This window comes from Juglans regia, chromosome 1 (assembly GCF_001411555.2).
Source record: "Juglans regia cultivar Chandler chromosome 1, Walnut 2.0, whole genome shotgun sequence".
Classification (NCBI taxonomy): domain Eukaryota; kingdom Viridiplantae; phylum Streptophyta; class Magnoliopsida; order Fagales; family Juglandaceae; genus Juglans; species Juglans regia.
Genome location: NC_049901.1, coordinates 9285261 through 9301173, shown reverse-complemented (window position 1 = coordinate 9301173; position 15913 = coordinate 9285261). Strand labels below are relative to the sequence as shown.

The window sequence follows — 15913 nt, the reverse complement described above, 5'->3', positions numbered from 1 at the left end:
AACACAATGGAGTGATGGGATTTATGAATGGAACGATTGAATTAACAAGCACTAGCCAAAGTATATTAGCATACTTAAAAGTAGCTTTATGTTTGATATCCACCACACAACCGAAGGTGGCATATCTTTTGCAATCGCAAATGATTGATTATACATTGATTACATTTGTCAAAACTAGTAACTAAGTTCTCTAGATTTCCCGTGGTAATCATCTACAGAGTGAGTTTCTTTAAATCCTAACCAAATTTCGGTTTGAAAACCATAGGAAGGAGTGCATCGGGTGAATTTCTTTTTAAATCCCGACTGTATATTTGAAGTTGTAGTCTTACCAAGAGCACAATGTTTTAAATATACAATAGGAAAATGCTAGCCGTATGAGTTTTTATCTTTATTTTGATCGTTCATGTATTTAATTTTTTTTTTTTTTCTTAAGGATTAAGAAAATGATTTTTAGTGTATCAGTATATTTTTTTAAAAAATATACTAATAAATATATTAAAAAAATATAAAAAAGTAAAAATAAAAAAGCAACTTTGTGCTAATAGGTACACCTAGCGGTCAAAGTTGGATAACACACTAGCACAATTCAAATAAAAAAATAATTTTGTGCTAGCGAGCACACCTGACAGTCAAAGCTGGACAGTACGTTAGCATGACTTTTTATATACCATTATTATTATATTTTAAAGAAATTATGAACTACTGAATTTATTTATTAATTTGATTTATTAAATTGTGGCCGTACGTCCACGTGGGAAACGACTTCGCTTTTAAGAGCCAGCAGACCCTTGAGGACGTAGGCTTTTTCTTGAAAGCGGGACTTTTCCAATCTTCGTCCCGCCAATTCCCAATCTTTGATAGAAGTAGGAACCCCAGGCACGCAGGCAGGAGAAGGAATTCCTTGGTTCTTCAATCTTGAGCCCAAAGACGACGCAAAACAACGAAAACGGAAGAATGCAGATTCGAGTGAAGTGCAACTGCGGTGAAGGGAATTGCCCCGAATGGGCAATCTTAGAGTTGCAAGGCGCAGTAGAAGCTCAACCTTCCTTCCAAGGCCGCCTCCAAAACCTCCAAATCGGCATCCTCTGCCGCCCTTCTTCTCAGGTTCTTTTCTTTCTTTCTTCATTAATCATATTATCGTTTAATCTACCAGTCAAGCAAGATTCTAATAAGGGTTTTTTTTTTTTTTTTGCCAATTTGGTTCAGGAGGTGTATACTTTTACGGTTGGGTATCATGAATTGACGGGATCGAAAGTCTCGTTGAAGAAGCCACTGTTGGTTCTGAAGAAAACTAAACACTCCGACCCAGACCATGAGATCGGTGAGGGTGATTTTTCGTCTAGAGTGGAATTAGAAGTTATCGGTGTCATTCGGCATCGGATATTGTTCAAGACGAGGCCAAAGGCCATCATTTCCAGTTAAGCTTATTCTTATTATTATTATTATTATGTAAATCTCCTCGTATTCATTGCTCTTTTTTTTTTTTTTTTCTATACTTCATAGTTCATATTGTTGCAACTTGCTGTTATAATTAAACTTAAATAGCATGGCATAAAAACCCAGCAGAATATCTAGCATGGGAAGTGGGCACGGTAAGTTAAATCCAAGAATAGAATTTGTTATTTGTGATCTGGGTCGTCAATTCATTTTGTTTGAGCATTGATGGCCATGCGGCAATCAAATTGAGCTGCAAGTTTATAGTTCATCCACTCTGCATTGCAATTGGTACCTGATTTCTAGCCCAGATGACTCTGCATTCATATAGTTCAACTTATGCAAGAAGATCACTAGCAATCTCCTTTGCTATCATGTGTTTGTGTGTTCAATTAAGGGCTACAAAAAAAAAAAAAAAAATGAAGGTTCAATGTAGTAACTCTTTTCCTTTGCCAAGATGAGGTCAGGTCTAGAAGTAGTAATGTATCTTGTTTGAAAAAGAAAAAAGACTTTTTCGGTTGAATGATTATGGAAATACTCTAGTCACAAATAGATTATGCAAAAGTAATACCACAAACTGATGTGGTTCGTCAGATTATAAAGTAGATCTAACAGACTACGTGAAGCCATGTCAGTTTGTGAGATTAATTTTATGTAATCAATCTCTTTGTAGCTGTAGCAGTACTCATCATATGGTGGAATTTAGTTATTCCTTCTGCACTCATCCCGTCTGTATAATTTAGCAGTACTCATCCCTTCCGTATAATTTAGCATGGTGGTATTTAGCAGTATTCATCCCTTCTGTACAATTCTTGTATGGTGGAATTTAGTTATTCCTTGCATAGTTGCATGTTGGAACTTGTCCAGTAAACATTGAACATCTTTTCATGTTTTTCCCTCTTTTCTCAGAACCACAACCAGCAATGAAGGAAAGAGTCGGCATGCCCGGTTCAGTTGTCTCAAACCAAACAGCATGAAATCCTTGTGGTAATTTGGAAACTTCAGGTGTTAAAATGGTCCAGTGCTCTGTGATTAGGATTGCTTCCTGCGCTTTTGATAAGATTGCATCGTTTTTCCAAAAAACAGTCGTCAAATGTTCGGCTTATCTCGTAAATAATTGCAAACAAATTCTGAATTATGATGCCGTAGCTAGGAGCCTGGATTGCTACATCTTAAAGCACGTAATGGGCTGGATTGAACATGAGTATAAACTACGGCCGATAGATGATTAAGTAGTCATATATCCAATCTATTTATTCTGTGTGTTGATGATAAAAGAAAACTACGGTTTGGTTTAGATAGTGTGCTAAGACGATATGAAAATTGAATAAAATATTATTTTTTAATATTATTTTTATTTTGAAATTTAAAAAAATTGAATTGTTTATTATATTTTATTTAAAAATTTAAAAAATTTATAATAATTAGATGATATGAGTTTAGATATTTCACTCTCAAAACCAGAACTAAATAAAGCCCAGCATGTTAGGTCTATTACTAATGGTTGTGCTATCAATGAAAACCATTTACCGAAGTGAATTGATCGGTGAATGGAAACCGGCATTCGAGCAAACAGAGTGCAATGAAAAATAAAACGAGGTACCTTAGGTACCCATTACCTATTTGAATTCTAGCCCTGTTGTGATGCTGCATGTTTCTGATATGAATAATTTTATTTTGCATATCACACGCCACACGCCATATATGTTTTAATTTTTTTTTCTTCTTTTCCCCTTAACAAGTATGTAATATATGTATGATGAATATAACAACTCAATTAGTTTAACATGAATAAAATAAAATAAAAATGAAAACATGTATGGTGTGTAGTGTGGAATGCTGAGTAGCAAAGCTCAAGCGATATACTCTTGTCTGGTATATATGGAATCAAAAACTCTATGTGCAGTCACTTTTGCGTACTCTTTGTGCGCTCTACTAATTTAATTGGATGCGTAACTTTTTTTTAATAAAAAATAACTGTTTTGACTAATCACATCAGTAGAGTGCGCAAAGAGTATGCAAAAATGACTATATGTAGCAAAACATTAATAGCTGCATTACTAATCAGAACTATCTGCGAGGCGAGGGGAGAATCCTTCATTTGAAATATAAATCGAAAAATGAAAACAAGTATCATCTGCAATTTTGTCCGTCAATAAAATGAGCAATACTAGTCTGTTTGAAGAGGTTTTCAAAACAAAAATATTACTTTGTAATCATGTTGAATCAAATATTAGACCTTGATTTATCTACAGAAGTTAAAAGAACAGGGGAAAAAACAACTGCAATGTGATATACTCTCTTTTATGCGGTAGCAGAGCCATTTACACCTGCACGAACTCTCAACTTTTCAGTTCTCTTGCTTCTCTCCATTGCATCGACTAGCCATTCTATGCTTTCTTTCATCCCCATCCTGCAATCAAGATTCAGAAATTTAATGTTGTTCACTTCTTTTAACATCTGATGAATCTCAGAGCTGCCATGATGTTGGAAACGAAAAAATGTACGCCACTCACCCATCATTTGCTGAAACAGCTTCAAACATGTAGACCCTTTCATCCAACTTTTTAAGATCGAGATAATGAGCAAGTTCTTCAGCTGATACAGCTTCAGCAAGATCCTGCCATCAAAGTGAAATGTAATTGACTCGGACCACCGTCATTGAAACACAAAGATACGAGGAGAAACCTATGACACTCCATTCAGTCTTGCAAAGAATAAGAAGGCAAAGTAGAGAAAGCTTTCTCATCTCAAGATATCAAGTATTTCCTCTCTCCATATAGAACACAAAAGAATGGATGGGGTAATTTCATCAGCGGCCAAAGTTTATGATTGAAATACAAAAGGAAACTAAATCAAAAGATCAAAGATATTGAAATACAACAGAATAGGAACAGGAAAATGATTTGTAGACCTATAAGTGGTTTACTACGTCACAATAGAGTCCCAACTGAGAGAGAGAGAGAGAGAGAGAGATTCTTGTAGAAAAAAAAACATTTAAAATAAAAGATGCACATTATTTTATCCCAAAGTCGTTCAAAAAATCAATTTCCAATTTTTCAAAGTCATTCACAACATTTTTCGATTTCAAATGTAGTCAACATTATTATTGCTTTTCACAAATACGCAAGCACGATATGATAAAAATTCCATCATTTTATTGAGAAGTAGAAATCAAGTTTGAAGTTTCTTTTGAGCTGGAAAGAGGTAGCAGCTGATCTAACCTGCTTGTTAGCTAATATCAATAGAGGAGCTCCTTGCAAATCCTCATGTCGAAGAGCCTTCTCTGGTATTACATCGAAGGTATTAGTACCCAATTCAAGTGCTACTACAACAAGTTTTCACTAGTACTAAAATCGTAGTGAATTCAGTCAGCTATATGCATTGACAAGTTATAGTAATATAACATCACTGACCTAGAGCAGATTTTGAATCTTCAAAACGTGATGGACAAGCAGCATCAATTACATAGATCACGGCATGTGCTTCTTCATAATATTTCTCCCAAATTGAACGAAGACCAGGCTGCCAGGATCAAAATCTTGCATCAGTGAGTAACTTCATGAATGACAGCCCCCTCCCCTCCCAATTCGACAAAAAAAAATAAAGAAAAGGAAAGAGACCAGAGAGGAAAGAACGCCATAAAAATTAAAAGGCACTATTATAATATTTTTTTTATAAGCAATTAAAAATTTTATTTAAAATAAAAAAGGCGTGGCCTAGCCGCCTAAGTACAGATGATGTATACAAGAAAAATACCTAACTAGAAATGGAAACAGAGACAAGAAAATCATGAAAACACAGCTTATTAAAATCTATGGTAACTTCCTAAGGAACAGGGTAAAAGAAAACTTTAAGCTCCTCCATCATCTGCAAGCAATCTTCAAATTTTTTTTTTTTTTTTTTTTTGGGTAATAAGTAATCAAGATGTATTAATAAAAAAATAGGCAAAGCCAAATGTAGTACAAAGAATGCCCTAACTACATAGGGACAATAGATACAAAGAAATCATGGAAATCTTGGCCATTAAAATAAACGGTGGAGGTCCAAGTACAAAGGATTCTAAAAAAGAAAGCAATAAGTTCCTCTTTCGATCTCTCTTTGTCCTCGAACGTCCGTTCATTGCGCTCCTACCATACACACCACATGATGCATATAGGAATCATCTTCCATACCACTTTGATCTGTTGATTTCCTCTTAGATCAGTCCAGCTAGCCAAAACCGCTACTATTGTCTCGGGCATAACCTAACCCAAGTCTAGTCTGCTAAATACCTCATTCCATAACCCTCGAGCTACTTCACAGTGCAATAGAAGATGGTCCACAAATTCACCCTCATTCCTACACATGCAACACCAATCTGCGATGATCACCCTTCGTTTCCTCAAATTATCCGTTGTGAGGATCTTATTCAAGGAAGCGGTCCACACAAAAAATGATGCTTTGAGAGGCGCCTTATGTCACCAAATTCTTTTACAAGGAAACTGAATAGGGAGCTCATGTGAAATGGATTTATAGAACGAACAAACCGAGAAAACACCACTTGAAGGTATCCACGACAATGAGTCAGCATGCTGGTTATTCGGTTTGAACGAGTACAAAAGCCTGAAAAAGGATGCAAAGCTGTCCATTTCCCAATCATTTGCCGTCGGGCTAAAATTGATGTTCCACTGGATTTGTTCCCCTACTATCACCATGACATCCGCCACTGAAGCATCTGTATCATTTGCAGCCCTAAAAGAGATCAGGGAATAGATCCTTTAAAGCACCATTACCACACCAAGAATCATACCAGAATTTGATCCTAGCCCCATCTCCTAGGCATAATCGTGAGTGACGAGAGAAAATCCCCCATCCTTTTCTTATATGTTTCCACAACCCCACTTCATATGTCCCTCTCACTTCGCCGGTACACCATCCCCACCATAAACCACCATATTTGCTCTCAATCACCAACTTCCATAGGACTTCTGATTCTTTATGGTATCTCCACAACCATTTGCCAAGTAGCGTCCGATTAAAAATTCTCAGATGATAGATAAACAAGCTTGTGACAGATTTGGCTCTGTGCATCAAATCAGGCACAAAAGGAAAACTGGACCAAATAAAATAAGCCTTGGGCATCAGCTCTCTCTTTTCATCATCTTAGCTTCTAGCATCTTATGCTATAGCAACAGTTTTTTAATCAAAGTTTGTCGGGATAGTAGTACTCAAGACAAAACCTTTTCTTAAACTAAGTTTGCTGAAACTGTTTGTTTTTTTTATTGGCACCGGGTGTCCAGGAACAGCATCCTGATTAATTCCGGGGGTGCACAGACCCTCGTCAAGGAGTTTCCAGCAAGTGCACCTTGGGTAATTCAAGGGAAAACTCCCCCAGTCCGATGGCCCCTAGAGATTTTATTAATAAGACCTAGGGGGAGCATACCCTCAAGCCCAAGGCCTTTACCACTTGAGCCAACCCCTAGGGTTAACTGTTTTTTTAAACTAAGTTGATATCTCAAAACAGGCAGTTAAGTTTCCATGGATGAGCTGATTAGGGCTGTGTAAAATTCTGAAATTTCTGACTCCGCCCGACATTTGCTCCGATTCCGACTCCTTCAGAGTCGGAGTGGTCGGAAAACGAAGTTGGAATGCGGAGTGGCTCCAAATAGGGAGTCGGAGTCGGAGTTGGAGTCGGAGCTCCGAAATTCGACTCCCATTTTTTTTTGAAAAAAATCAAACTACACCGTTCCACATTAGTTCCACTTAATGTGGAACGGCGTCGTTTCATCATACGGGGGGTCCAAAACGCAAGACCCCCCTTCCCTTCCCTTCCCTTCTTCCTTCTTCCTCCTTCTCTCTCAAGTCTCACGTCTGGACGGCTGAACCAGTGAACCTCCACCTCGCCGCCTCGTTCCCTCTCTGTTGCCGCCGTGAGTATTTTCTCCTCCGTAGTGCGCGACTTCAATCTGAGCTTCAGCCTACGGTGAGAACCCGATTTCGAGCCCTAAAATTAAATTGCTTGATTTAATTTTATGTATTCCGTTACTCATACTCTCATAGCATGCACATCTGGGTATTTTGTTGTGATTGAAATGAATTTGTTTTGTAAATTTGTAGTAAGGAAATGTGTTTGATAAAATGTGTAATGTGTTTGTAAGTTGTGTTGTATACATGCAATGTGTTTGATAAAATGTGTAAGAGATGTTTCTATGAAATTAGACAGAGTCTCCTTAAAGCAATGTATTGTATGCATGCAATATTGCAATGTGTTTAATCTGAAAGTAACAAGAACAACTGAAAGTATCATATTGTTATATATTATATATAGAAAATAATGACAAGCTGGGACATTTGAGCCTAGATATAATTGATTAATTGAGACCTTGAGCTCGTGACAGTCCATATATGCACATATAATAATAATTAATAATCATGTGTAATATAGCCTATATCTACATGGATGGGGATCATGGTTGGTGGATTATGCATGCTAGCTTGCTCATTAATTAGCTAGGTAAGGTATATGAGTGTAGGTTGATCCCATCCTAATCCTAGACCCTTTGAATGCCAAGTTGATTTCCCATTATCTCTTAATATTAAATGTTTTTGGGGTTTTGTAAAATATATGATCAATGATTCGAGACATGATTACTAAAACAATGGACTCACAAGTTTGTTGTTGCAATGTTATTTTTTTTCTTTTAGGTATATTAATATTTTTTTTCTTATAACTTTATATACAAGTTTAAAATTTGAGCTTGAATTATTAGAAAACATAGTCAGTGTTTATATGTATATATGCACAGAATGAGAGAGAGAAAGAGAGGGAGAAGCATTAATTCATGAACCACGTATAACTACTCAATTTAACTTTCTTTGAGTAGGAATGTTGTATATCATGAATTTACCTAATCAGCAGAAAGCAAATGAGCTAGACACAAGTACTACTCTTTAGTGGGGTTCCACTTTCACTACCGAATCTAAGTGTCTAAAAGGGAGATGGAGTGATGGCAAACCTAAACAAGCCACACACATCGTACAAAACAACATAAATCATCATAGTTTAAAAATAATCCAAAACCAATAAAGATCAGTGCTAGCAGAAAGAGATTTCCTTCCATAAAGCTCGATTTAACAACCCCTAGCTAAACCCATTTATTAATTTAATACCCCAAATAATTTATTTTTGTTACATGCATGACCATATATATTTATATATATATATAGACGTACGTTTGAATTAGATAAATTTAATGCATCTTGATCTATATATAAATACATAACAATTTTATATAATTAAGGTTATTAATTAGCTAGGTGGTGGAAAATTTAATATATATTTTTTTTAATGACATGATAACAATTTTTGTAATTTGGTCGATAGGACAACACCACATGAGAGACTACTGGCTAGTTAGCTGGGCGTGTGCAGTACCATGGCCTGTGGTGGATAGACTTTTTATCATCAAGTGTTTAACAAGTGGAAAAGCTAGATAGATCAGACAAAATACGCATACTATTATTGTAGTCACCTTTTGTCTAGAATTATTGTCGAGGCCGAGGTTGATGTTGATGATCTTATTCATGATAGACAACATTCCTGTTCCCCCTCTTCCCCTCCATATATACATATATATGTTCTTTATCTATCAAAATTGATCTTATTCAGATGTTAGCTTAAATTAGTAATGTTTTGGAACACTTTATGATATAATAATACATGTCCTATATCTTTGCATTGATTTAAATTTTATTTTTAAACTGATTTTTTGCTTCTAATTTATTTTTTCCATTTCATTGATTGTGATATGAATCCTAGACCTAGTGGAGATGATCGTCCACAAGGGGATGTGGCGGATGCCAATGCTATAACTCCTACCCCGGTGGATACTTCCACCCCTAGAGCCACATTTAGGTCAGCTACATCTAAAGCAGCTACATCTTGTGCGAGTAGTCGACTCCCACTCCCAGTAGATATAGAGGATGAGGATATGTTCAATGAAGAGGAGGAGATGCTCAGATGCTCATTGAGCAAGATCAACCACCACGGCCTTCTAAAAAAAGGTCGTGGACATGAGAGCATTTCACCAAAATTCCTACTGATATTGCGAACTCGGTAGCAAGATGCCATTATTGTGGGCAGCTTTGTGGATGTCATTCGAAAAAGCAAGACACCAGTGTGTTAATAGCACATCTAAATAGTTGCCAACGATATAAGATAGCGAAGGAATTGGCGGCCACTAATCAGACCAACCTCAGTTACCAAACTTCTACAGCCACTGATGGTACACAGACTAAGAAATTGGTCATCACTCAATACAGTGAAAAGATGTTGAGGGACATGCTTGCAGAGATGATAATTACTGATGAGATGCCCTTTACCACGGTCGAGAAAAGAGGTTTCGAAAGTTTCTAAACTTTGTTGAACCACAATTTCCCATTTCATCACGGTATACGGTGATGAGAGATTGTATGAAAAGGCATGCAAAAGACAAGACAGAGATGAGGAAGATGTTTATTACCACTGGCCAGAGAGTGTCGTTTACGACTGACACATGGACGTCCATACAGAACGTCTGCTACATGTGTATGACAGCACACTACATTGACAATGAGTAGATTTTGCATAAAAAAATTATTGGTTTTAAAGATATTGTGGATCATAAAGGTGCATCCATTGAGACGAAAATGGATGATTGTTTAAAGGACTGAGAAATTCAAAAAGTGGTGTATTACAGTTGACAATGTCAGGGCCAATGAAACAGCAATTAATTGGTTTAAGCGGAACACGACGGTGAGAGATGATGTCATTCAGGCCCACGAGTTTATTCACGTTCGATGTTGTGCTCATATCATCAACCTCATAGTTGTTAAGGGGTTAAAAGAGGTTGATGATTCCATTACCCGAGTCCACAACATTGTACGATATGTAAGGAGTTCCCCTCAAAGGCTTGCTAAGTTTAAGGCAATAGCAAAAGATCTTAAGATTGAATGTTCTAGTATGTTGTGCTTGGACGTTCCGACTCGATGGAACTCTACATTCATGATGTTGGATGTGGCACAGAAGTACCAAAAAACATTCGAGCGGATGGGGGCCTGAGGTCTGCTTTGTTGGAGTTAGTTAGACAGGGGCTCGGTGCGCCGGACGAACATGATTGGACCAGAGTGAGCTACTTTGTTTAATTTTTAAGAATTTTTTATGACATAACCATGCGGCTATCTGGATCCAAATATACGACTGCGAACTCATTCTTCAGCGAGCTCTCGGAGCTTCACTTCCACTTAAAAAATAGTTGTACTAACTCTGTTGGATTGTTATCTGTTATGGCTACGAGGATGAAGAACAAATATGATAAATATTGGGAGAATATTGAGAAGATAAATAAATTGCTATTTGTGGCTGTGATCCTTTATCCCTGATATAAGTTGGTCGTTCCAGAATTTTGGATAAATTTCATCGTCGGGGCAGTGAAGGCTGCAGAGTTTATTAGAGTACTAAAAAGTGATATTGATGACCTATATAATCACTACAACAATAGTTGTCAGCCTTCATCCGCAGTTGGCAGCTCCTCACATTCGAGGCCGACGGGGTCGACAGCTTCCTTAGGTGATACTGACCCATTTGTAGGGGTTAGAGGTCATTGTATTATCCAGCAGTATCATCAACTCATGTCAATAAGGAATATTATGCATTGTACATCTGAGGTTGAACAATATTTTATATAAGTTGTCGATGCACCTAATGATGTATTTCAGCTATTAACTTGATAGTATCCAGTCATTTTCCATGTAACCCGAGATGTGCTAGCCATTCCTGTCACTACGGTTGCCTCAGAGTCAACATTTAGCACTATAGGTTGCGTGTTAGATGCTTATCGGAGTTCATTGTCACCATCAACCGTAGAGGCCCTCATTTGCACACATAATTAGATAAGTGAAACTCCCATTGGACTAGATACCGTTAGCCCGTTGGCGTTGATGCCGAGAGCTATAGGCTTGAATCGGGTAAATTTATATGCTTTTAAATGATTATTTAATTATTTTTAATGTTTCAAACTTCTACTTTTTATAATTTTATAGATCTAATTGTGAACCCTAACATAATTACCGATGATTGAGAGTCTGAGACGGACGCTCCTTGAGAGTTGGGATGGAGCTAAGAGAATCCCCTTTCTTGGTAAGAATGAAATTCTACTACTTTACCGTGTTCAGTTTTTTTTTATCAAATTTTTCATTTATTGATTGCAGCTTTCTATTTTCATTTCAGGCATGATCAATGGACCATTGAGATTTGAGTGAAATGAGCATTTAATATTTATGTAGTTAACTTCCAAGGATAAGTCAATGTTGTTATTATGTTATAAATGGGACTGTTAAACTTATGGCTATATCATACATGTTATTTAGTTTTTAAACTATTGTATTTAAGCTCTTTTTTTTTATCTTTTCCTTATTTTATTTTTTTACAGGTTTGGACTTGGGTTTTAGTGATCATATTTAATAATTTATGTAGTTACATTACATTGTGCTCGATCCGAGCAAAAACTGAAACAAGGACCCACCACATGGCACATGATACTCTTATTAGTCTTAATGTCTTATATTTATTTTTAGATCAAGTCATAGACACACCTACCTCTGTTAATAGTGCTATGTCATGTAATGGATCAAATTTATTTTTGCATATAATTTATTTAACAAAAGAAATTGACCACGTTATTTATTTAAGTACTATTATTATTTTTTGTTTTTTAGCCCAATAGACGGTCAGAGCTCCGATCGGAGGTCGGACTCCGATTCCGTTCGGAGTCAGAGTCGGAGCTGAAGCAAAAATTTCGCTCTGACTCCTGTCAGAGTCGGAGCTCGGAAACAACTACTCCAACTCTGTCGAAGTCGGAGCTCAACCCTAGAGCTGATTATAAAGCCTTGCCATTCAACTTCTTTTCCTATAAGCTCCACATTAAACAACAAATTCACTTAAGTTACCATGGATCGTAGATGAGGGTGTAGGTTGCAGCCTAGTGGTCAAAGTGCAAGCTTGGGAATGGGCTGTAAACTTAGATATCCTGGTTTTGATTCCTCACTATGAGTTCCCTTTATTACCAGTTTCGGGGGGTTCAATCGTGTATCCGGAGTTTACTCCCAAGGGTGAGTCCAAATGCTTTGTATTGGTGAAGTTCCGCATCATAAAAATACAGTTGCCATGGACGAGCTGATAGCCTCCCTTTATCTGCACTTGGAACCTCAGGAGACTAATTCCAAATCCCCAACTAGGAATTAAGTAAAAGTTTGACCTGGTTGCTCTTTAAAAAGTCCACACCAGCTAACTAAAGTAACTATGTAAAGTTGAAAATTTTATTTGGAAAAATGACAATTTGGGTTTCCAAGAACAAATATCATCAACACAAATGCTTTATTCGTTGGTTTTAGTGCCAGGTTAGCCACCCTCAAATAAAGAAAACCCACTACTGGGTTGTAAAACATTGGAGAAAATTCCTTTCTAACTAATACTAGATGCTCCAAGAAACAAATACTACCGCATGCTAAGTGAACATTATTAGTTTTTTCCACTGTTCATGACATTTTAACACTGCTGCATAAAATATATTGTTTCTATGTGTGGATATTCATGTGTGTGTGAAAATACACCAAAAATTTTATAATTATTATCTATGAATTGACATACCTGACCTCCAAGGTCCCAGAACACAAGTTTTGCATTTGAAACTTCAATGCGACCAATATTGAGTCCTACAGTAGGAACAATTCGATCAGGGGGTAGGCCTTCCAAGTTTGAGTACACTGACTTCAACTTTTCCAACAAAGTCTACAAAAGAGTACATTATATAAGGATTATGACTGATGTCCAGCAGATATTCTTAACACGAATCAAGTTTGAAAGATCCACATATTGCTGGATATAGCAAAAGATCCTTTCAAAAATGATGCAACAGAGTTCATTAATCTAAATAGAAAATAAGAAGATGATGCATACTGTTTTCCCAGCCTTGTCAATTCCAAGAATGAGTACATGAAACTCAGTCTTACTAAACATGTACTTCCAAAGTCCATAAAACAATGAGAACATCTCTGACTTGTTTACTCTTCCTTATCACTTGATCCTTCTAACCTTCAAGGGCGGAAAGGAAAGGAAATCATAACAGCTAATTTGGCCTGGCTTGCACTCAGTTTAATTCACCTGGAGAAGGAATAGATATGGTCAATATTACATGGTATAGAGAACAGGAATAATTATTAAGTGTAATGGCCCGACCTCTGGTTACGTTTTCATTATTTATTTTATTGGAATTGACATATAAACAACATAGAAAAGTCCAACTCTTTCAAGATATCTAACATTACAACTGACAGGCATAAAGCTTAGAGATCTAGTGTTTTGCTAGAATGAGAACAAACAAACTGGAGTCTCCCTATCAAAATTTTAAATAAGCATCTAACTGACAATTTTGTAGACTTTCTGTATTACCTAGTGTACTTTCTGAAATGTTGACAAATCCATAGTCATCTTACACATTTTCTTTCTCATTATGAAGTTCATCCACGCACAATGAGAGAGAGAAAGAGAGATATCAAATCATTTTCACTTTGCCTCTTCAATTTCCAGGGCTCATTGGACTTAGAGAATTTTCCGGAAAACTCCTTGATGAGGGTCTGTACACTCCTGAGATTAGTCGAGACTTTGTTCTCGACACTCAGTGTCAATAAAGAAAAGTACATCTAAGAAGTCTACAATTGATTGAGTGCATGATATTCAACTATTCTTATTTGCTCGCCAAACTTTTCAATCAACAAGATGCAGCACAATTCTGTGAGTGGCAACCCATCAAACATCTAAACCGAATTAACAAAACTTCAAACGCCGTATTATCCCTGAAGAACGGAATAAAATTGTACAAGTAAAATCTAATTGATAAGAATTTGAGAAAGTCAAGATGAGAATAATAACAATCGTTATTATTGAAAAATAAAAAGAAAAACAAAATCATTTCAGAACATCATGAAATTAAGTTCAATCACAATCCTAAACTTGGATAAAAAAAATTGAAATCGACAGAGATTAAGTAGTATTTCCACGCTAAAAATAAAATCCTCACTCATAAAAGACCCAGATCAAGAAGAACCGCCATGCATGGGTTTTATCAATTAAAATGAAAGTTAGCTACAGAGTTGATGTCAAAGGTCAGAACTTCGTACTCTTGGGGATGTAGGGGAGCTGTGGTGACTACTGGTGAGTCTCTCTTGCTTCGATGGCCCTGCAAACTGCAAAGCGTAAAATGAGAGCTCCCGAATAACAAAGCCTTTTCTCTTGCTATTCGTTCCCAAGCTTCTTTCGGATTTGTCCGGCTCCTCTTATTCTTCTTTCCCAAATACCCATTCTACCCTTGGCGGAGTTACTGACATTCTACTTCATGTTAGTGGGCCAGGCCGTTAATGGCAAGTCAACTTATAATGGGCCATGGCTAATGTGGCTAAGCGATGGGCCATCTTTTGTCTAATTCCACTTTTAGAATCAAGTTCCAACTTTTAACAAAGGTTTAAGACCATGATTACCTAAAATATCAATCTTGATTAGAGGTGTAATCGTTCCAATTTAATTCGATTTTAGATAAAATTTAGAATCGAATTAGTATACACTGATTTTGGATTTTCAATAACTAATTTCGCACAAGTTATTTCCCTAAACCGATTCTTCCAATTTTACTGATTCCAATACGATTCAGTCCGATTTTAATATGTTATATATTATATAATATATAATAGTATATTATAGTATATAATATTGTAGTGATAATATATTGTAGTATATTATAATATATATTATAATTATAATATATAATGCAATATATATTATAATTGTATCATAGACTATAGTAATATATTATAATATATAGTGATATAGTATTAGTATAACTATTAAAACAATAGATTATAGTAATATAAGATTTTAAAATTTAATATTATATTAATTAGTAATTTATCATATGATATAAAACTATTTTATATATAATTATATATTATATATAAGAATTATATATAATATAAAAAATTATAATATATATATGAATCGGTCTGATTCAGTCCAATCCTATCCAATTTACCAGTTCACCGATTTTTTTTTACACCCCTAGTATTGATTGCGTTCTTTCAACTCTTTTTTTTGGCTTTTTTGAGAAGAAGAAAAAAGAATGTTCAATAGAATTCCATCCACCCAATTTATTAACTATTTTTGCACTAATAAGTAGCGGTGAACAAGGATAAGTTATTTATATACCATTCAACATTCATATTCATACAACAGTATATTAAATAAATATAATCCGATCGTGAATAAATGTATATTTAACTTTGTCATGTAAACTTGGTTTTTTATTTTATCAAGAATAATGCTAGTATACCTCTTTATTTTGATGGCTCATATATTTAATTTTTGTTAATGATTAAGAAAATTATTAATTTTTTTTAAAAAATTATTTAA

The 15913-nt window shown here is 35.7% G+C and overlaps 2 protein-coding genes across 2 annotated transcripts; one reads left to right on the top strand and one right to left on the bottom strand.

The window, feature by feature from the left end:
* Nucleotides 1-821: 821 nt before the first annotated feature.
* LOC108998539 (chromosome transmission fidelity protein 8 homolog) lies at nucleotides 822-2569 on the top strand. The gene is made up of 3 exons (XM_018975103.2): nucleotides 822-1104; nucleotides 1207-1417; nucleotides 2344-2569. The coding sequence occupies exons 1-3, from the start codon at nucleotides 955-957 to the stop codon at nucleotides 2409-2411; spliced, it is 429 nt and encodes a 142-aa protein (XP_018830648.1). The 5' UTR covers nucleotides 822-954; the 3' UTR covers nucleotides 2412-2569.
* A 944-nt stretch (nucleotides 2570-3513) lies between these two features.
* Nucleotides 3514-14774, bottom strand: LOC108998666 (ADP-ribosylation factor-related protein 1). Its single transcript, XM_018975311.2, has 7 exons — nucleotides 14632-14774; nucleotides 13412-13615; nucleotides 13103-13243; nucleotides 4851-4959; nucleotides 4659-4720; nucleotides 3951-4054; nucleotides 3514-3847 (listed from the first exon to the last, which is right to left on the bottom strand). The coding sequence occupies exons 2-7, from the start codon at nucleotides 13502-13504 to the stop codon at nucleotides 3739-3741; spliced, it is 618 nt and encodes a 205-aa protein (XP_018830856.1). The 5' UTR covers nucleotides 13505-13615; nucleotides 14632-14774; the 3' UTR covers nucleotides 3514-3738.
* Between the last annotated feature and the right edge of the window lie 1139 nt (nucleotides 14775-15913).